General features: G+C 42.3%; 3 protein-coding genes across 8 annotated transcripts in view; 2 read left to right on the top strand and 1 right to left on the bottom strand.

The window, feature by feature from the left end:
- The window catches only part of LOC135897172 (leptin receptor gene-related protein), a 416125-nt gene that overhangs the window by 228526 nt on the left and 164464 nt on the right, over window positions 1–23135 (top strand). The gene's annotated exons all lie outside the window — the stretch shown is intronic.
- The window catches only part of LOC135897156 (iripin-2-like), a 107743-nt gene that overhangs the window by 72771 nt on the left and 11837 nt on the right, over window positions 1–23135 (bottom strand). For 2 of the 6 annotated variants that reach the window (XM_070525623.1, XM_070525624.1), the window contains exon 2: window positions 3039–3151. The exons of 2 other annotated variants lie outside the window; for them this stretch is intronic. The gene's annotated coding sequence lies outside the window, so the exon portion shown is untranslated. Of the gene's footprint in view, window positions 1–3038; window positions 3152–7221; window positions 7340–23135 lie in introns of those variants that run through there. 2 more of the 6 variants (XM_070525625.1, XM_065425727.2) reach the window with 2 other exon arrangements.
- LOC135897155 (angiopoietin-1 receptor-like) overlaps window positions 1–23135 on the top strand; it is a 41045-nt gene that overhangs the window by 10779 nt on the left and 7131 nt on the right. Inside the window, exons 5-16 of the mRNA XM_065425721.2 lie at window positions 1039–1135; window positions 3994–4240; window positions 7302–7359; window positions 10293–10471; window positions 10795–11017; window positions 12678–12797; window positions 14745–14908; window positions 16736–16837; window positions 16899–16969; window positions 18837–18877; window positions 19506–19602; window positions 20064–20154. Of these exons, the coding sequence (XP_065281793.1) occupies window positions 1039–1135; window positions 3994–4240; window positions 7302–7359; window positions 10293–10471; window positions 10795–11017; window positions 12678–12797; window positions 14745–14908; window positions 16736–16837; window positions 16899–16969; window positions 18837–18877; window positions 19506–19602; window positions 20064–20154 (1490 nt within the window). The remainder of the gene's footprint in view (window positions 1–1038; window positions 1136–3993; window positions 4241–7301; window positions 7360–10292; window positions 10472–10794; window positions 11018–12677; window positions 12798–14744; window positions 14909–16735; window positions 16838–16898; window positions 16970–18836; window positions 18878–19505; window positions 19603–20063; window positions 20155–23135) is intronic.

Here is a 23135-nt window from a genome sequence, read left to right as displayed (position 1 = left end):
TCGCGCCCTATGCTGTGGGTGCAAGGGAAAGCGTACAAGAGAAGCATGCTCGGAAGTACGGTAGCTTGATGGGTACCTAGCGCATAATAACATGATCAAGCACATGCTAGCAGGAGAGGGGGAGGCAGGCGAGTTTGCATCTCCTCCTTAGCGCAGCCGTAAATGCACATGACTGTGCACGTAAGGCGTACACGCCGCATATGCGCGGCTGGGTGCACATGCGGCCTGCACAAGTTATCTTGTCTGTCTTCCTGCATGTTTAGTGCTGGAGGTCGCAGGACCTCTAGTTTCGGAGACGCATTGAATTCAGAGGCAGACAAAGTGTTCCCTCTCCTCTGCCTGCAGTTTTCATGCTAGTGTCGTCCCCCTGCGGGCGACGCCATCAGCTATGGCGGCAGAGTGCGCGCGAAAGTTTCCCAGGCTTCGCTTCGAACTGCTGATGTGAAGATATTGTTGACATAGCATGAAACTGTATTGTTGGTCGCCGACTTTCAAATTCAACAAGATGTAATTTGTTTCTTATTAAAGTTGGTTTTTCCCTATTGCCTAATAAATCGGAAAATATTAAGGCTCCTTCTGCATATAAGAAAAATTCATCAGCAACTACACATTTGCACGAAAGTTCGAACTTCACAATATTTCAATATAGCAAAGTGTCATTTTACCAACTTTTTTATGTCGAGATCTAACTATATATTAGAATTGGTGTTAGTCTTAGTGTTTCTACTTAGTAAATATGGCTTGAGCGCTGACTGGCTTCAATTTTACAATTGCAATACAATATGCACCAAAGCATAATTATTAACCTACTGCGAATTAAAATTTGATGTAAACTACTGTGACCTGCTGTGAAACTGTTAATGTACAACTGCTACGAATATTGGCCAACAAAAATTGTCATTTTGTCTTGTATTCCCAGTTTTTAAGAACACTTAGAAAATGCCATCATTAAAATACTCTGTATACCTCTTGCAAGTTGTCTTCTTGATCAAAACTTTACTTCAGAGCACATGTCCCCTTCCACGTTACATTCTACAGAGCCAGACCTGCCACCTACTGTACAAGTTCTGTCACGCAATGGCACCCAGATGGTCGTGCAGCTCTCACCAGGGACAAGTTCCAGAGGTCCAATTACGTAAGTGTGCTACTAGCATGCCGTGCCTCTTTTTTTATTATCATTATTATTATACTGTTCGTCATAAGGACGTTACAGACTGGGATTTAAGGCATCACAAATACAAAGCTGCGTGTTACAACAGTAAATTAACTCGATGAAGTGTCAGTCATAGAAAGCGGGTAAAAGTCATAATTTGAACAGTAGTTAAAAAATACAAACTGGGTGTTACAAGAGTGAATTACATCATCAGTCTCAGTCATAGAAAACAAGACAGAATTTGTACCGTAGTATAACAGTCCGGCAATTCATTTCCAAATTAGATTAGTAAGGTGACATTGATAGAAAACAGATAAACTAATAATTTTAACAGTAATATAACACTTCGGCAATTACTCTTCTAATTCATGAAAAACACTCCGATTCATAAAACAGACAATATGTGGTATATCTACTAGTTGATAAAAAAAAATAAAGACACATATATGTACAAGAATGAAAGCAAACAAATTTTCAGGTTTGTAATGACATCATTATGCATTTTCCTAAGGTTTCAGCTGAGGTGCACTGCGTAACAATGATGGCAGGGCGTTCCAGTTTCTTATTGTTCAAGGTAGGAATGAATATGCACATGCGTCGATATGTAGCTGTGGCACAATGAACATTGAGTCATGATTTTTTCCGAGAATTCACTTTTTTCGGGGGAGCTAAGTAATCTGCAATGCCAATGTTAAAATGGTGTTTAGAAAGCAAAAATAGGATGTTTAGTCTTGCCACTAGGCGCCGCTGGGATAGAGGTGTAGTTGAAGCAGGTTTAACATCTCTGTTACCGAGTCAGCGGAGGAATACTTGGATAAAATGAACCGTGCGGCCCTTCTTTGTACCCTTTCAACTTTTTTTATTAGACCCAGTTGGAACGGGTCTCATATAATGTTTGCATACTCTGATGCTGGCCTTACATAGGTAAGAAACGCAGTTAGTTTGACAGATTGAGGCACAAGCTTCAACTTCCTGTGCAGAAACCAAAGTTTTTTTTCAGCAGTGCTCGTGATATTTGTAATGTGCGTTGTCCAGCTTAGCTTGTTGGCGATAGTTATCCCAAGGTATTTGAGTGTCTCAACTGTAGCAAGTATTCTGGAGTTCACGAAGTATTTGTGATCTAGGGCATGCTTTCTCTTGTTGTATACCCTGAAAACAACAGCCTTTTGTTTATTTATCTTCATTTTCCAGTTTTCACACCACATTTCAATCGCAGCAAGAGCTTTCATTCAGTGATTTTTGATCAGTGATGTCATAAATTTCCAGGTAGCGTAAACAGTCATCTGTGTACAAATGTACAGTGATATCTTCACTAATAACAGAACTGGAGAGGTATTCTGTAGGAGTCCACGTTGTGGACTGTCCATTTCGGCCGATGCTGATTGGCTGGAGCCGCTCGTTTCCTCCTCGCTCCTACAGCTGTATCCAATCAGCAGCAGCCGAAATGGACAGTCCGCTAGGTGGACTCTTATAGAATACCCCCCAGATATCATTAACGTATGGTGAAAACAAAACAGGACCTAAAACAGACCCCCTGCGGTACGCCTGAGCTCACAGGTGGGGTGGTCGATTTTATGCCATTCACTTGCACATACTACGTTCTACCAGACAGATATGCGTTGAGATATGTATAGAGTTGTTCCAACTATATATGCGTTGAGATATGCGTAGAGTTGTTGTTCCAAGCATATCTCATCATATGTAGACTGATGTTCAGCATGCTGCGTAGTAAACAATACCTGTCATTATAAACAGTAATTATTACGAGTTGTTTGCGTGCAATATGCTGTATGTATTTCCTCCTGCTTATCTTCTTTTTATTGTAAAAAAACTGTTTATAGACAGATCACGGCTTGATAAGGACGCTCGTATGATGCTTGCTCACCTGTTAGGCACAAGCGGTCACTTCACTCTTGCAGGTCTACTACGCATGTGATGGTTGTACTCTTCAGATGTTCAGTTTTGCTTTTTCTGTGTGAAGTGGGCCAGTATTCATCTCTATAAAAAAAGATTAGTAGCATCAACGTTCTAGATTTACAGAAACGGTTATAAATTCACCATAAGATGTGTTTCAAGTATTCCACAGGGATCAGTTGAATAGCTCTCTTGGTTAATAATTTAATTAGCCTCTTTTGTGCAATCAGTTGTATAATTACTACTTCAAGTAATTTTCTAATGTATGTCTTTGTGGTAAATGCAATCAATATTGTAGTAAAATTACATCTGTACCTTTTAATTATTTATGCTTATGGTGAGTGAAATGATAGTACAGCCATTTCTTGAAGTTTTCAAGAAAAAAATTTAGAAAGAAATTCAGCTCCAACGCAATGCTGGAACCTAATGCGATGCTTGTTTGAGTTGGTGAGGTAGCAGCAGTAGCTTGAGACATGAACACAGGCTCAACGCCTGTAGCTGTCTGCGCGCAAGGACAAAGGTGATGTGCGATGCTTGTAAAGGGAAGAATGTAGGTGAGAGGTGACGCGCAGGATAGGACGACACATATCTAAATAATTTTAAGGCTCCATTCCATGCCCCTTGTGTCACAGTGGCACACACTCTTAAGGATTGGCCAAGAATGGGCATATACCCAGTGGTATGTACCCAATGACCCACATTGTCCACTAGACCAGACAACAGCCAGCAACAGCTTCTCTTTCAGGCGCATACCCAGTGCTCGAAGTTTTCTACTAAACAAGAAAAACAGCCAGCACATACCAAGCTGGTCAAGTTGTCTGTATATATACACAAACATATCCAGCGAGAAAATGATGACAAGCTCTAAACCTCAGAGAAAATCCAATGAAAGCTTCACTTCAAAAAGCTTGTGATCTTCTTTTCAGGGGTTATCGACTCGTTGCATTTGAGCGGAGTAGCCTCATGGCATTTAGCCCGGAGCGGCTGGCAGGGCATCAAGAAGCTGCAGAGGCCGGCACGCCGTTCTACATTGCGGCTGAACTGGGACCAGAGTGGGAAAATCGGACATTCGTATTCGGTGATGGCCGCTCCTACGGTGGATTTATCAACGCCCCCTTGTCGCCCAGTGAAGACTACCTTCCAATTCAAGGTGTTGCCAGCACGCTCAATGGGGTAAGCACCAGCGTCTGCAGTGGAGCCCATGAAAATCGTTCCGTTTACGGCCCTGTGCTTTTCACACAAAGGACAATGTAAATAGGACCAACAGATGACTGCGCTCATGTTTGTTTATTTCGTTTATATTTTTATATATGAAAAGTACAGGGCAGTAAACAATGGATGTCATACAAGCTAGACCCAGTTGAAGCCTCATTAAGCCCACGTACAGCAAGCTGTTTCATGGGTTAAATGCTGTTCATTATAAACAAAAGTTAGTGATGACAGAACGTTAGTGAAGATGTTGCATTTACAATGAGGATACTTGAAAGAATCCGCATTGTAAATGCAAGTTCTGTATGTACCGATAGCTAAACAGCAGTTAAATTACCGTATTTACTTGCATAATAATCGCACTCGCGTAATGATTGCACCCCTGAATTTTGTTGTCAAAATTTGATTTAAAAATTTTCGTGTAATGATTGCACCCCGAACTTGCCGAAGCAATATGTTGTGTGTCAAGTCTAGCTAATAATGATCGCGCTCACCATCTATCGAATACTACGCAAACGACTATTCAAGACAAACCAAGCGGTCTGCATGTACTAAACATTCCTAAGCAGATGCCCCATTTCATTCCTTTCATTACTTTCCACACTTCCATGACAAAAAAAAAAGCTACAACCAAACTTGCCTTTATTATGTGTAGGCTTTGTAATGGTTGTGGTCAACAACAACAACAACAAAAAAGGCGCCTTTCGATTCTTCTCGTCTGCACTCGTGGGCACGCAACAAATCGCGAATGGCAATGATAGCAGCCACGTTTACACTGATATTAGAAGTGTACCCTACTAATACGCCAACGCTTGTGACACAGCTAAGATATTCGCCCACTCTTAGCGGAAACATGCCGTATTAGGATAATAATGAAGACAAATGCCACTGTTTCTGCAGCATGCCTGCCATCTGTTTCTGTCCCCTCAAAGCGGACATGGCTATGTTATTGCCGTAAACTTGGCGATATTAACGATAATATTCATTACTGATACGGAAGAAACTGTTTCAATGCATGTAATGTACTCACAAAAAAAAAAATCGCGTTCAGCGCGTTCGGCTTGCCCCACCGGCCGCCATTTTTGTTTTGGTGTCCTGCACTACATACAGTGGCAGCCGCCTATTTGTTGACCTGTTGTCATCCCGCAGCAAATGCGGGATGAAAAAAAATATTTTTTTTCTTCTTGCGGGAAATTAAACCTGCGTAATGATTGCACCCCTGAATTTGCGTAAATTTTTTTGACAAGGAAGTGCGATCACTATGCAAGTAGTAAATACGGTAGTTCTAGTGCTTTGGTGCAGTTATCCAACGTGATCTGAGTTTGTCTATACTGGTGGTGTATCTTGTTTTACGAGTAGATTCAATGAATACCAAATTTTCCTTCTTAGAACGTTATGCCAAAGCCTTGTAATGTCATGGATATCAATGTGTTAGCATACTTGAGCCACTTTTATCCGGGAAAAGGGAAAAGTTCACTTATCATTCCGTGTTAACTCCTTGCTTGCTTTCAAATCCATCAAAGTCTTTCTTTATTGCTAAACAAAAAACTAGTCCCAGAAGGACGCTGTCACTATCTATGATGTCACAGAGCAGTGTTGCGAGAACTTCAGGGTTGCGTCACCACCAATCTTTGGTTTTTAATGCAATTAGCATGCTGATCATCAATTTAAAGTAATCCTTTAAAATTTATTTGGTGCTAGGCAGATTCAAACCCACGTCACACAGTTGCCTCAAGCACAGCTGCCCACTGCCTAAGCGCGGCGCCACAAATGCCTGCAAGCCATGAGGGCTTAATTATCGGCGTAGGCTCCCACCAACGCACCGCCGGTACAATCTCAGAGGCCACACAATCTCTGATCGGGACTTTCTGCATGCTACACTAGATGGTGCAACATGTCCGAAAGGAAGTGCAAGAGAGTAGCCTGGTTGCAAAACACAGCTCATACATGACACATTTCAGGCAATACTGTGTGTCGCTACATTGCTTCAATGCTAATTGCAGTAATGTTGACAGTAACCACGAGATGGGTTCTGCCAAAATTTTCCCCTTGTTTCTCTCTTGCCAAGGCACCAGACACAGCACACCAACTTGCAAGCTAGCAATTTAACCCTATCAGTGCCATTTTTCTTTTTTTTCAGGAAATCCCTAATATCTCCAGAATTTTTTTCACTGATTCACTGTGAACAACTGTCGTTATTTAAAAATCAGTAGTTCATTTGTTATTTTCTGCAATCTGGTACACTGCATCTTTTTCATGTTTTTGAGTTGTTGGAAAAGAATGACCGCAGAAACTATCTGTACGAAGCTTAGCATTTGTTGGAAAAGAAGTCAAACATGCTTTTGTTATCCTCCATGCCACATGTTGTTGCTGGCGCAAGGAAAATGCAAATGCACCGGCAGCAAAGTGTTTTCATCAATCTGTGCTCACGCGACCCAAGCCACCAGAAGGTTCAAGTTCTCCTCGCAATCATCAGTACTAAGTTCAAGGCCCGAACACAGTTTACTGGAGCTTTTGCGGGTCTAATTTTTTACTCGAGGTGGAAAAAACGTTCAAGAACACCACAATTCCGGCATTGAATAAGGCGGTCGTTGTCACTACAGCTACCTAATTCTGTGCCACAATTTTTTTAAACAAAGGGAGCCAGACTTTCATGGCACTTCAGTCAACCCCGCCCACAAAAAAAAAATCACTTTTCTGGAAAGCCAGTGTGATCTAGGCCTCAGCATTCACACCAAAATCTAAAGCACTGCCAGTTGTCTGTGGCGCTCGGCAAACGAAATGAAATCCCTGGACGAATGAGGCTCATCATTTGCATGTAACAGAGAAATGTATATAATATTTTCTCCATTATTGGCATATAATAGAGAAAACGACTGGACTAGTGAGGCCTGTCCTTGGCACAGAAAGCATTTATTGGAGCCTAATATTTCTCTTTACCCTACCTTTAATGTCCGAGTATGGATTGAATATTTTTGTCCTGCAGTGGAGATAAGTTGGATGATAGCCGCCTTTCTTGTTGCAGGTAACCAAATATGCGTACTCGGTGGAAGGCCCAAGCACGGAACGCATTCAGCCACCTGGTAAGTGACACGACGTTAACACAACCAGCCACAGAAGTTTACGACCTGCCCAATGCAAGTAAAAATAAGCGATTCCAGCAAGGTTATGCCCATTCTGAGAACACTGCATAAAGATGGGACGTGAAGAAAGAAAAGACGAGACATTGCTGTCTCTTTATTTCCTTCTTCTACCCACCATGGTCACTCGGTGCCTATGACATCGCACTGCTGCACTCGAGGTTGTGGGTTTGAGCTCGGCGACAGTGGCCACATTACAATGGGGGCGAAATGTGAAAATGCTCGTGCACCGAGACTTAGGTGCATGTTGAAGGATCCTGCACGGTCAAGATTAATCCATAGTCCCCCAAATATGGCATGCCTCAATCATATCCTGGTTCTGGCTCATAAAATCCCAGAATTTCATTACCTTCTTCACGTCCCGTCTTGTCCCACTGTTTCAAGAACGAACCAACACCAACTCACCCAACTTTCAATACTTAAAGCCCATGCGATGTGGGCATGTTTAAGCTGTCTAGACAGTTGTCATGGTTTTGCTACGTACTGATTCTAAGCTTTTCATTTTTAAGTCGAGAGAAGTTGCTTAAGGCAGAGGAAGCTTCGTTCTGATGTCATGTGTGGCTGTATATCAACGTGACAGCATTCATTGTTTGCAAGGTGACGTTCAGCACATGAGTTTTCTCTGAGACTAAACACTCAGAAGAAACCACGCACTCATGCCTGTTCAGGTACAGGAATTGTAAAGCTCAACGCTGCAATTATACCAACTTTTGTATAGTCTGGCAGATGAGAGACGGTGCCCTTTAGACGTTAATATATACGCAGTCAAATAAAGTTGACAGCACTGGTTGTCAGTATTTTTAAATAATAAACCTATATATTTAACCCTGAAGCAGCAAATAGTGCGGAAGTATACTATGTGGATGTTTTCAGTGCACTAGAAGGCACCTGTAGCTATTCAGACTTTCTTGTCTCAACCCGAAAATTCAAGTCGTGACATACTTTCAGAATGTACGGTGCCATTCGTTCCAGAGTGGGTGCCACATAAAAATTCCACATGTGATGATCATATGTGCAGTCAATGCAGCAAGGTAGCACAAAATTGGGATTTGCAGTAGTCAACGTTTATTTCTTCGATTTTGCATGCCAAAACCAAGATATGATTATTACGCATGCCACAGTGGGGGATTAAATTTGACCACCTGGGGTTCCTTAATGTGCACCCAATGCACCGTACACAAACGTTTTGGTATTTTGAAGCATTGTTTATCAGAAGCATGAAAAGACTTATTAAACATAAACATTCATATTTAAAGTACAGTTACAGTTCTCAAAAGTCATTTTTGCATCAAGAAGAATGTTTGTCAGCTGCAATTAAATCAAAACCTCAAACAACAGAGAAAAAAAAAGGATTCTGGGGTTTTATATGGCGGAATCACAATATGATTGAAGCACACCATAGTGGGGAACTTTAGATTTATTTTAACCACCTGGGGTTCTTTAACGTGTATTTAAATCTATGTACATATGCAGTTTTACATTTCTGCCTCTTCAAAATGGGGCCACTGCGTACGGGCTGCAAGAAAACCATATTCACACAACTATAATGCAAGATCCTTTTGCAAAATCACTACCTTTAGCTAGCACACTGCACGATATACAGAACCGTGCTCCGAATATGTGCGAGGCTTTTTTTTCTAACTCCCTCTGGCACATATGACTTACCCATAAGCAGACTTTTCCATGCCTATTATCTGCCCTGACAAAAAAATGACCAACCTGCCAGTTGCAGCGATGTTGAAGCTTAGGAGCAAATTCTAAATGTTAAGGGAAATGTGGGGCTGACAGGTCAGCTTTTAAACCAACATGCCAATTTTACCAAAATTCGGCCAGAGGCTTTATCTTTTGTCATTATAACATGTAGTAAAGTTGATTGCCCTACCACAAATGCATGTCCCATTGGGAATATGAGTTTGTCACCTTAGCAAAACTATCCTTTTAAAAATGATAAATTTAAGTTAATTTTTTCTGAATAAATATGTTCTGGATTCCCTCCATTACAGGATGGGGGAGCTGCTTGCAATTTTATGCCTTCTTTTGTAGAAACTGCATTATTTGAAAACTAAGCTTGTTGCCTTGTTGTTACTGTGATCTAGATATCTATACTTTGATCCCGATAAAAGGAATTTAGAAGTTCAAGATGTCAATCTTACTAACAGTTTTCGACTTTGCGTTTTCGAAACGATAGCTTTCCCAAATGTGTGAATTGGCCAAAAATTACAAACTGAGAAAAGTCGATTCAGCGATCTCAAAACATGCCAAAACACATGCCGCTGCGGGGTGAAAAAAAAGCTCATTTTCTTCTCTTCTACAGTGCAGAGAATAACCAAACTTGGTGAGGAGCTTCTTTATATGCTTAGAAACCCAAAGAAAACCATATTAGAAAATGCACACTTCTGGTGAAAATTGCGACTTTATAGCCCCCCCCTTCAGACAGTGTGAGGAAGGGAGAGCTGCAGGAATGGCAGCACTGGTGCAGGTGTTTCATTTCCTATTGTAGACATATTGGTCGGGCCAAATGCGATGTGTTAGAGAAGCACAGCTGGGTAATTTCTCATGTTTCCAATGAGTTAAGTTAAACCACTAGGTGGCAGAGCATTGTGGGAAAGCCAATCTCGTAGTGTCCCACAAAGAACAGAAAACGACAACGAAAAAAGATGAGCAAGAAAAGAGACAACAGAAACGATGCGTTTAAATAAAGTACCAGTATGACCAAAGAAGAATTAGGCAACTCGGTATCAGAAGTAGGGAAAAGCTCATTCTGTCTTCTGCCCTGCTGCACTGTTTCAGCCAGTGTAGCAAAGTTTGTGCCATATTGTTTGGGCCGTATTGTGTGTTTGTGCCAGCAAAATCTATGCCAATATTTATTCTTCCAGTTATTGTAATGGACGAGAGGTCACAAGTGTTGTCCTCGTGGCTCTCGGCTGCTACGGCCCTGGGCGCGTGCCTGCTGTTGGCATTCATCGTGGCTTATGTCTTTGCTCGGCGCCACTACAGCCGCCGCAGGAGGCGCACCGAGGAGTTGATGCTGCGCTCTCACCCGAGCTTGGACATGGTCAGTTCTCAAAATGCATACTGCTGTGTAGTTCAAGTTATTGTTTGAACAGCCAATAGTTGGCTGAGCCCCTGTCACATTTAACAGACATAAATTGCATAGGCTTCCAGTTTTTGTGTCGCAGTGGCTTGCGAGAGTAAAGCCTTACAGATAAACTGCCTCCTCTGGAAAGACGTCATGTTTTAGCGCTCTATTTTGCCGACTTCTGTTGCACTCAGTATACATAACACGCCAAGTGGCTATAACCTTCCGATTTGCTTGTTGCACTCTTCATGATAGTGGCTTGTGCGAGTGAGGCCTTACGCACAAGCTCTCTCTTTCAGGACGATGTCACTCCATTTAGTGCGGGCTCGCTGCAACTGGGCGAGGGAGCCGACCTGGGGGCGTTCTACACCCAGCTGCGTTCTATGCTGCCCCTGGTGCCTCGGTCGCGACTGCTCCTCTCGGATACCACGCTCGGCCAGGGCCGATTCGGGCCAGTCCGAGCCGGGCACCTTGTCACAGAGGACAGCCGAAAGGTGCCAGTGAGCGTGCAACGCTGTCCAGGTGAAGTTTCCATTATTATTGCGCTAAAGGAAGCGTGTTGCTAATGCAGCATCTTGATTTGAGCTTGTTAGTTATTAGCAGTAAATAACTCTGAGCACTACAGAATGACAGGGACGAGAACCCTGTATTTTGTGTAGTTCATTCCAGCTTTAGTAATGCTCTTATGAGACCATTTTAGCACAATTCTACAGAATTTAAAATGCAGCATAACGTACTCATTACATACAGCTGCCAGATATTGTGGTCTTGGTGCTATCCAATCAAAAATGCCTGGTGGTTTCAAACTGTTTGTGTGTATGGCAACTTTATTAATTATCCTGCAATTGATCAGGCCTGGGTCTAGGCCGTGCTGGGGCCTAGCAGAGAGACCCTGTCTCCCAGTACCCTCCCGGGCTTGCTGGATGGCCCAAAGTTGGTCCTGAAGATCTGAGCTAGTCAATGCGGCTCTCCAGCATGCCTCTAGTTCAACTGTTCATTTCCCCCAAAACATTGTTAATGAAAGTGGAAACAGTTAAAACTAATAAATACAAATTGTAATTTGTGGCCTAAAACTGCAGGACCGTTCCCTTCGTTATGTTGCTAGAGGGCTACTGTAGCCATGCCAGAAAATGACCGAAGATTTGAAGTCCGATACGTTCTCATGCAACGAAAAAGAACCAGCAAGTATGGGTATTCTCTATTGATAAGACGCTACAACACTGATGTCATGTCTAGCATAAATACAAAAGAACTTCACAAATATCACTGCAGCTGACAACTGACTCAGTGTAATGCAATAAACCATAGTTAGCTGTGAAGATCACAATTAGGTAAACCTGAGAGGACATAAGTGTGATAAAAAACCTATACAAAAATGTCCTGGCTGTAAATGCTAAGTATAGATGCTAGCCATTTAATGTGATGTGAATAAATGTGATGCACTGCCTTGCATGGGCTTCTATAACAATTCCAATTTTCACATGTTGGTGAATGCCTTTAGGCAGCCCTCCTCTTATTATTCCACACTTGTTGCCTTATTCAGCAGCCTTTGTCATATGCTGCGGACAACTTAATTTGAACAAGGTGTGAAATTGGGGGAGTTCGTAATCCACATTAAACTTGTCAATACGTGTTGCAGACAAGCCATAGGCAAGGAAACAAGTTAAACAGACATACATATGTATGTCTTACAGGCCTATATAGTATGTATGCCAATGTTACCAGAGACTGAATTTTAATGACTTTCAGGAATGGTTTATATTTCATGAAAAATTGGTCCCACAAACAATTATTTGTGGAAGCAGTCTTTCCAGCCGTGTAACCTATTCGTGGCGTAGCCATCTCACAAAATGCGCCGTCCTGGAATGGATTCAAATTTTCAGCATGGAATAATATCACCAAAAATAAAGCTTGCAAAGAGAAGGTAATTTACAGTAACTGCATATCTCCATAGACAAACGTCGTAAAGTCCTTTCACTTCCGAGTACCATTACAAAAGTACACATTTAACATTTTTACTGTACGATAATGATGATATGTTAATGTGAGCATTTAAGAATGATTTTGGTTACAAGTAAATAAAGTCAAGAAACTTTGGAAGGAACTCTCCAATTCCACTGCTAAATTGTACTGCAAATGTGCAAAACCATGCGTCAACTATAGTTGCCCCTTTTAACTGCAGCCGAGTGGACACTGCCAGATCATGAACGCAGAAGTCTTCTGGCAGATATTGAGGTCATGCTTCGCATCGGCAGTCACCCCAACGTGGTCCAATTCATGGGCGCTTGTGAAGACGAGCCTGGTATGTATGCTTATAGCTTACCTATGTGTGTCTGACACTGTTACATTGATTTGCCAAACAGATTTATGTAAACTAGTAACCTATAATTTTGTGGAGCTAAAACAAGGTGCACATGCCTTGGTATTTTAACTGTGCAGCTTTGGCCTTGTCTCTAATACAGCTAAGATTTTTTGTGCAGAAGCATCCTTTGCAGAAATCTGCCCAGTATGAAGACTTGAAATAGGCGTCATACCTGAATTATATTTCATGGGTTAAGCTTTAGAGTCCTCATTTGTGAATGCAGTAGAAAGTACTGAAGATTTTGAAATTCTGTTCTGCTGCCTCGGTGATTGATGGCATTATAGAAACAAGAAATGTGTTAAAACTAAATTAAACATTTCATTTAGAGAGAAAGAAGCACAGCCAAACCCACTTCTAGCATTACCAGCTTTAACAATACTCGAATGAAACAATGAGCCACTGCCCCAGCCTGAACTTTTGTGTGTGTTCAATGATAAAATAAACCACTCACTACAATGTTTCCATGCCGCATTATTGGCTAGAACAATTAAATCTGACTACTGGGCGTCTACACCAAAAATAAAACGAACACGAAATTCAAGAAAAGGAAAGGTTACAGCAGAAACTATCCTCGACAATTACCTAAGCCAATGTGAAGCATTTGTCCCCTGCACCTGGTGCAAACCGTGAACAAAGTCACTTCCTCACAGGGAAATGCTCACTTGAGGACTCCAACCTGCACTGGCCGTGACACCCTGACGACTACAGCTGGAAGCAGAGGTAGTCGTAGACCACTACACACTGCACTAAATTCATCTTCAACAAAGTGCTTCTGAAAGTACATGTCTGCATCTTGCAAGTGGCAGTCCTCCAATCGGTGCCACTTCATCTCGACACCCTGTTCAGTGGCCATTCACTTGGCATGCCACTATTCTTTGGTCACGCATCACTTCTCTTTTTAGTCGCGCTCCACAGCCGCGCCTATCTCATCAGCCCGTTGCTTCACCTGCTGCCTCGACACTTCAATACACATTGTATACTACCTCTGTAGGCTCTGCAGAACCTTTGCACACTTACGCTCCTCTTCTGCTTGGTACTTTCAAGGGCCCATTGTTGTATCTGCAAGTAGAGGCCCATGTGCAACATAGCACAGCTAGCGCAACCGAATTGCATCTATTTGCAGCACACACACCCATACAGGCATATGGAGCAAGGAGAAGAGGCGCCAAGCGAGTAGCAGCGTGCAAGCAGGCGCATGGAGCAAGGAAGGGCTGAGCCAACAGCGGCCAGCAATCGAGCACATGGGGTTGGGTGTGCATCAGGGACAAACCCTACCTTTGTGCCACACACCCTGCACAGCACGCCTTTGTCGCCCCTCTCTAGTTTCACTTTCATCCCTCCGACGCCGACGAGAGGGTGGAAGGGAGACGGGAGAGGGGTACAACAAAGGCATGCCATGCTGGCTGTATGGCACAAACAAGGGTGCAACAAAGTGGCACGGTTCTTTCTTTTCTTCTTTTTTTTCCCTTTAACCGATAACGCAGCATCGGAACATTGCAGTAAGCGGCTTATTTTGTCACAGAACACATACAAAAGTCGAAAGTATACCGGCTGACCCATGTAATATCCAATATACTGTTAAAACCGGTATCGTAAGTGGGTTCAGCCGTCTATATTGAAACTTCTCGAATTTCTAGCGTGGGTTTGCTCTACCTACCTTCTGTAAAAAAAAGCGCATTGTAAGTGCATCAATTCACGAAAGGCTTTTTCATGTCTTGTTTAGAGCGAGCTGTGCAACACAGTAATGTTTTGAATGCAATACAGACCAACGAGGTTATCACGAAGTTGCCACCAATACTGATGTTTCTTTTTGGGCTAAAGCACTCTACTAAAGGTAATTACCTATGGCCAGATGCATTGAAATGTATTGCTTCATTTCATCAACAGAGCTGCTTCAATTGGCTGTAGAGCAGCCTTCGAGTTCACTGCGTGGCCTCTTGCTGACCAGTCGCCACGGTGCAGAGGGCAGAGTGTCGGCGATCCCTGAGGAACGCCTCGTCGGCCTGCTGGTGTCATTGGCAGCGGGCATGCACCATTTGTCATCCAGAGGGGTATGGACACCCAGTTCATTATCATAATTGTGTGCGTTAGCACTTTGCTTCACTTCTAGTTGGACCAAAGGAAATGTGAGGATGTACTTTATTAGCTTCCCTATAAAGGGTGGAAAAGGGAAACACTATATCAGTTAGACTGTTGACGTATTCTTTCAACACCTTATTATTGGTAATTTTGCCTTATAGGTTGCATACTAGAAGAGAAAATGAATGTCAAACTTCCATTTTGTAATTTCGTGCTGGAACCCCAGTGCCAGCACATCAGCGTGATGCCACGGATGTCAATGTATCTTTTTCATATTTGGGCTTTTGTAGATCAGTAAACGTTTTTGAAACTTTCCAAGTTCAGTCTTTGGCTGCTTCAGAATACAGTGTAGTTCATCTTTACTGATGAAAAGTTAACTAAGTCTGACCAGATGCCACCGAAATCCTCAACGTCACCGCAAGCTGGTATCGGCCACCTATTCTTCATTTTTGAGTGTTTTTTGGCTTACCAAACCTCTCCACATGGTAAGAGTGGCTTTCTTTTGTATCTCACAAGGCTAACAGACTAATTCAGCACAAATAATTTTTCTCTTTTCTGTTCCTTTAAAAGGGTGTTTTGATTTGATTGAGAGAGCTTGACAACCCAGAGTGAGGGAGGGATTGGGGGCTATGAAAGATGGCATAGTGGTGAGCTCTGGATTAAATTCCAACATCTAGGTTTGTTAAAGATGCAGCCAAATCCTGTTAATTTAGCATTATTGCACGAGTTCTGCATTCAGCCCCCATTAGAAATGGCCGCTAATGTCTGGAACCAAACCCATGACGATTTTAAATTGGTACACAATCAGTGTTGCATCCACTTGTTGTTTCTACCTGGAACAACATGAACATGACCACAAATTTTTACATGCCTGTAAAGAAAGTTTCTACAGGATTTTCCACATAATCTCTATAGGATCGGCCACTGTGGATGGTAAGCTTACTACTGCGTAAAAATGAGAAAACATGACAGCTCGCACACACATCTGGTCCCAGATTAAATCCCAGGTCAAATCATGGGCTTCCATAATTTGGACTCTGCCTACATGACCGCACGCTAATTTGGCCGCCGAGTTAAGCAGAAAGAGCAGTGTTGTTGTTTTGACACAACGTCGGCATTACCTTGAAACAGTAAGTAGCAAAACCTAGTCAATTCAGTAGTCATCGACAGCACAGAAACCACAGGACAAATCAAGCCAAGTCACTAAGTTATAAACAATACATTTGCAGTTTGTTGTGTGCGTTCCATGCATCCAGCGTTTGTTGCTTTATGTGTGAAATAGCAACATTGTCCGGCATGACTTCTAGTGCTATTAAAAATTTGTCACTCAGAATCACTAAGCAGAACCAAATCGTGACCAGCTACACCTTCAATGTCAACACTGACAAAGGATGTGATCAAGTAGATAAAGTGCTGCACAATGACCATAGCAAAAAAACCTGCAATTATTTGGCTATCGGAACATGGTCGATCTCTGTATAAGTAGCCAGAGGACAGAAATCTGGCACATACAGTGGCCACACTTTCATTGATCTGTATCGACGACATAACAGTGGTTGAAATACAGACTGACCAGGCCACATACGTGCATACATGCATGCAGGAATGCATTGATAAGCTTTTTTTGGCTGTTTGTGGAACAGAGACACTTAATTTTTGGTGAATCCAATTATTTCGGACTCCTGATTACTCAGACTTTTAGGCAGTCTCTGCAGAGCCCAAATTATCAGTCAGCAACTCTGTTCCTTTTTTGTTCTACACTGTAGAGAACCACAGTTGAGTTTTGTTATGACTTGCAGATCCAGCATGGCCAATTGTCCACTCGGTGTGTAACCATGGTCGAACCACTGATGCCCAAGATCAGCTATTTTGGTCTAGCCCGGTATAGCCCTCTAGGAAAGGTAAGACTTCACCTCTTGCTGCTTAGCGGTTCGGTCCTCACGGTAGTGTTTTATTTTGCAGAAACTCGACTTCACCCGGTGGTTAGCCCCTGAAACCCTGAGGACTGGAAGCCACACAGAGAAGAGTGACGTGTATGTGTCATTTTCGTCTGCTAAACTCAACATTATACACTCTGTTTCATACTTAACAGCCAAAGTTGGCAAACTACACTAACAGTAATGTCATACAAACTTACAACTCTGCGTTTTATGGTGAACTGACTTTCGATTAGCAATGTATTCTGTGGCATAACTTCATGTGTGTTATAAGTTACATGTAAGTTATAGCGCATGTAATGATAATCACACAGAATCACTTTATGTTTATTACCTTTCGCTTCCGATATGAGATGCACTACATTTTGGTCACAAGTTCAGGCAGGAACTGTGCTTTGAAATTTGTGCTGGCACGAGCGTATCACTATGCATGTTTAATTGTGCATAGGTTTAGGTCTGAGGTGCCTTCTGTCTCATACAGTAGAACCTTGTTCATACAATGCCATTAAGTATGATTACCCAACATCAACATTTGCCATTGAGAACACAAAAAATGATCCAATACAGCTACGCTTAGTTTTGCCGGTTCATAAGTTTCTGGAAAACACTATCTTTCAGAATCTGCATTCAGTCGCTTGCCAAACTGCAATCATATGATACATTTTCCAGCCACAAGATCCTGTGTAAAGAAGAAAATGTGCAAGGCACGCATAACCGAGAGCAGTAGCCGCTTGCCGCAGCAGCTTCCCCACAATACTTGCTGGCCCATCTCACGTGAAAATGCTGGTGCACTCCGAGCTTCTTATTCCGGTACTAGCAAATCTCCTCCCAGGTCATCGCATACTGCATTCACAGCCATCGCCGCCAACCCTACTGCGACAAGCATCTTCACTTATCAGTTTCACAGCACGTGGGCCGTAAAGTCGTTGGAAGCATACTGCATGCTTTTAATAGGCGATAACCCGAGCGTTCCCTGTCGCAGGCAGCGCAAAGGGAGCATCACATATCCAACTGGCAGCATCGTATTCCGGTGTTGCCCACCGACTATGTTTCGTTTATATTTCCTGTTGCAGACTTAAAAACACTATGCAATGGAGAAACAACACCTTGCATCTCGGGTCGCTTGGACCCTACCAACTTGACGCGCATCCGGGTATTGTGCAGCAATGATTCATGCTGAATAGGCACGAGCAAACTTCCTGCCAAAATGATCCATTCGAAAAGCTGCTGACCCAGGCCAAATTCAAGGAGCACAAATGTAAGCTTGCCGAAGCCATACAGCTTGGCGCTCTCAAGCCCCACCCAACAGCTCGGCTCACGTCAGCATCTCATGCTGCAACAATTTGCACACTTTGCATTACATAGATATCAACTACACTTGAGTCTACCAATCTTTTTGGTGACTTTTGATCTTACGTTTTCTCCTTAAGTACGTTTTTTATTGCATTTTCTTGTACAAAACTTATCAACGAGGTTCTGCAGTATTATGTTCTAGTATCATCTCTGCAATGTAAGGAGTAAATGTGATTTCAAGTCACATGTCACCTCCATACACTTCATATGCTTCTCCATTGCCTACAGCACCTGCCATGCAGATCTTGTCATACATACATCCGCATGCAACACAATGAAAAAAAAATCATCTCCCCCACTTGATTAGTCAAACTTTATCGTCCTCGACAAGACACAGCAGAGAACTAAGAGCAGCTTAGCACTCTTTTTATGAAGCATATGCATGACCCTAAAGGCTATTTCACACATGACCCTATTCCTTTGTTGCATGACAGCATGCATTACAGTCTTCCCAGCTGACAAGGAAGGCAGCGTAAAGTGCTCGTGCACAGCATGTCATTTATTAACAGATACTGGAATTTAGAACTGCTGGCACTTATTATTTGCATATACAGTAGCTGGCATGTGATACACAAAATATAGTATGGCATTCATAATCCACTTTGTGCAGGTGGTCCTTTGCAGTACTTATGTGGGAAACATTCACCTTAGGTGAGTTCTTTAGCAAGCTTATGTGGCCTTCAGTTTTATTTGGTACATCTGAAAGTAACTTTTGACCTCACTATTCTGATGTTACAATATCTTGAACGACAAGCACAGTCAACTTTCAGTAATGCAATATTGACAAATGTGACCCACCATGTAATTCAAAGCTGCATTTAAGAAATCCAAGTGCACGTACATGTTTAGTTCGCTTAAATAAAGTATTGGTTAACTCAAATCAGGTCCCGTCAAGGCAAGATAAAGGAAGTAGACTGTACATTAGATTAACCTTGTTCTTTACATTATCTTAGTCAAACACCAAAATAAAGGCTTTGAGCAGTTCATTTTTGAAAAAAAAATTATTTACATATTACAGTTTGCAATTATGTTGGTTCACGTTATGCTTGCAGTTTAAGTTTTAAATGTTGTGCTAAAAAATGACGAAATAAAGAGTGCCCTTGCTTAACATTCTTGCCTCGTCATTTAGCACTCTTTCTTTCTTTCTTTTTGATGCGTTAAGCGTTATGTTTTGAAATACAGCAGTGTCCAGATATGACCTCGTCTGTACATTTGTATAGAACCTTGGAATGGAACTCTTCTCTCAGAGCAGTTGTCAACTTTGAACAATGCCACGCAGGTGGAAGTCCATATGTGGATCTATCAACTTCCGAGGTGGCTGACCGTGTGATGCGGGGCCTGAGGCTGACAAGGCCACGAGGAGTGTCGATTCCCCTGTAAGTTTCACAGCCAGGACAGTCAACGTTGGGCAGTCACTTGACAGACCAATCTCATCGTACCCACAGTGCATGCACAGGTGTCCTGGTGCAGTTGCCATGATGCCTGTAGCCCTAGCCATTTCGCTACTATGCTTAGGTTCAGGGCATCCTTGAATATTGATTGTGCTAAGGCTTAAATACATGTTGCACGTGCTATGGAGTGCATCAGAGCAGCAATTTTTTTCTTCTGCGGTGAACGTATCTGTGAATGAAAATGATGCTGTCAGATGTGCTGTTTGAAAAGCAGATGCTTTCACCCAAAGTTTACATCAGTTCACCAAGGAATACAGCAATCTACAGCCTTTGTGGCAGTGTTGACGTAGTAAAATGCGCTGCAAGGTTGATTCGTTTGCCACTTCAGAATGCACACAACTGGGCTTTTTTCGCAAGCGCTAACCTCCCTCCCAATTCTCTTGCAGCTATCGTCTCATGCAACAGTGCTGGCATCAACAGGCCAGGGACCGGCCCACTTTCCAAGAACTGCACAGTTCCCTCCAAGCATTACAACCAGTAAGAAGACGCACTTACTTTGGCATAGACTGTTCACAAGTTTCTTAAAGGAACACTAAAGTGGAAAATGAGCTGAACTGTGTTAGCAAACTACCCTTACACATTAACAAAAAAGCCACTCGCAGTGAGCGAAGGGCTGATAAGCCATAAAATAGGCAGAAATTAGAGGTGGGTGGTGCCGCCACCTTGATGTTGCCGCACTTGCTAGCCATGAGATCATAGATTTTGACGGCATTTGCTCTGGCCTAATCAATTTTTTTGTCAGTAAAGATGGACTACATTCGAGCTGAAATTCGGGCTAATACGGCGCTTCTTACGTTCATCCCTTGTTTTTTACGAGCTGGTATTCGACGATCATGGGCTTCACTGTATTCTAAAGGAGCCAAAGGATGAACTTGGCAAGTTTCAAGGTCTTTTATTAGCGAGTCTCAAACGATATCAAAATGTGGGTTTCAATAAGACAAAAAGCATGAATTTGTTGCAGTGTAGGTCGAACTTACGGTGTTGGCTTAACGACACAGCACTATAGCCCTGCAAAAGGTGCGCCACCATAAATCTACACACCGAGACAAAACCGCTGTATGGTGTCCTTTTAGAAAATCTGTCTGGACTAAGCAGGGCTGACGCAAGGCAATGGTGCCTGGAAGTCTGCTTTGCCGGTACCCACAAGAAGCAAGAGGCAGTCACACAATAGCTAAAATTAACTGTACGGACATAATTGGTGCCAATATAGCCTAAAATTAGCCACACTGCACCACACACTTCACTATCTCTGGGATCGGCCCACCTGGTTTCTTGGTCAAAAAAGAAGAAAGGGTCAACCAAGTGTCAACGTTAAAGAAAAGAGGGTAGACGTAATTGCATGTGAAATACAATACAAATAAGAATCGAAATGAGTGAATAATGAACATGAAAAAAAAAAAGGCGGACAGAGACAGAATAGAGAGATGTAATCAACATTTCATTATAGAATCATTTTAAGCACTATGTACGTCGACCATGCTTTCTTTAGCGTCAACACTTGGTTGACCCTTTTTAGCCCCCACTCAGCCTTATACTCATGGTCACATTTATTTACATGCAGATATGGTACACTGAGTGGAGGCACACAGGCGTATTGCGACTTGTTTTTGATGGCCACCATGCCCAATGCGTTGAAAGCATTTATTTCGGATGTTGTGCCTGTAAGCTGCCTTAGAGGCCATAACTCACCCACTGAGGTCGAGGGACCGTGAGGAACTAATACATCAAGATTTGGTGAAGACACAGGTGACAAGCGCTGCTCTTACAATGATGTGCTGTTCTGCACCCACCCGTCGTGGTGGCTTAGCAGCTATGGGGTCGTGCCGGTAACCACTAGACCGCAGGATCAAATCCCAATTATCGTGGCTGCATTTTGACGAGGTGAAATGCAAGAACACCCGTGTACCGTTTGTTGGGTGCACATTAAATAACGGCAGCTGGTCGAAATTATTACGGAGTTATGCTACAACATGCCTCATAATAGGATCATGGTTTTAGCACGAAAATCCCCATAATTTAATCTTTTTTTTCTCCACAGCCTGCACCCATGCAAGTTCTGTAAATTCAAAGAAGACGCTATATCACATGTCTATTATTATTATTATTATTATTATTATTATTATTATTATTATTATTATTATTATTATTATTATTATTATTTTGAATTAACATGCATACCACATTAGGGGATTCTACAGCACTTTTTAGTTTGCTGTATAGTTGATGGAGATAAATTATTTGGGTCATGCTGCACTGCAACCAGCCTTGGATGCAAAAAAAAAAATTTAGAACATAATGAATGTTGTAGCTGAGTTGACATGAAGTTACTCCAGTCTTTACTGTAGTGTGGGAGTCACTTGCCAACTACGGGAGGTTTTGAGCTGTCGTCCGACATTTCTCCTCCTACGTGCCCTAGCAAAGGGTTCAAGTCGTGTAGCTAAAGTGAGACAGTCACTAAATTGCTGCAAAGTTTAGCTGCAATGTCATTAAAATTGTCACTAAAGCTCTTGAACGAATATTTATTAATGCAAGGGGTGAGATCGCACAGGCATCTAGCTTTCTGAACGCTCATTTGCCTCCTAGGTCAACGAGTAGGCGATGTTTAATTGGCACTCCTTCCTCACCGCACTGATAACCTCTGATGAAAGCACAACACTGGCGAATCACGAGAGCACAAGTGAATGTTCGAAAAGCGATATGCTTGTGCGATCTTGCCCCAGGCATATTGGAACACTATAATACAAGCCACTGTGGCGTAAATCATCTGCCCACACGTTTCCCATTTGTTTAATGTCCACGCAGGTGAGAAATAGATGGCGAATTTACCAAAAAGTCAGGAGGACTTTTTTTTACTGATATACTTACATAACAATGGATGATGAGAGCTGAAATTCTCCAGTTACCTTCAGACTGTAAGGTTACAAATGCAACAGGATTCAAATGAACATGAGTTATGCGATCTTCACCAAAAAGATACTTAGTCCACATTATACCTGCTATGTTTCTAGTTCACAGCACTCCTGAAAGGAGAACTAAATTCAGCGACATGTCCTTGTTCGCATTTTAACATTGACAATAACACTTACATGATCTTTATACAGATCAGATATTATACTTCTGCCTCTTGATACTCCTGAAAGCTCTGTGCCGTATTGATTTGCCGAGAAGCTATGAGAAAAATAAGCAGTGTGTTCAGACTGGCGTGAATGAGCCCTGCCGCCCCAATATCCATGCCTTTCTAAAATGTGTCCGTGTTATTATTCACCTAATGCATTCTAATATATAAATGTTATATGCTTGCAAATATTCACCAAATGAATGTATTTAGTCAATGTGCTGAACCCGCAGCGTCAAAACCATTTAAATTGCTTTCGTAAAAAAAAAAAAAGAAGAAATGCACATTCATTTTGTAAGCACAGTGCGAATACTGTGAAGGCCACCATGCTGCGAAGCGCAGT

Source organism: Dermacentor albipictus, chromosome 9, assembly GCF_038994185.2.
Source record: "Dermacentor albipictus isolate Rhodes 1998 colony chromosome 9, USDA_Dalb.pri_finalv2, whole genome shotgun sequence".
In the NCBI taxonomy this organism is placed as follows: domain Eukaryota; kingdom Metazoa; phylum Arthropoda; class Arachnida; order Ixodida; family Ixodidae; genus Dermacentor; species Dermacentor albipictus.
Note: the sequence above shows the minus strand (reverse complement) of the source record. Positions and strands in the feature narration are given on the sequence as shown.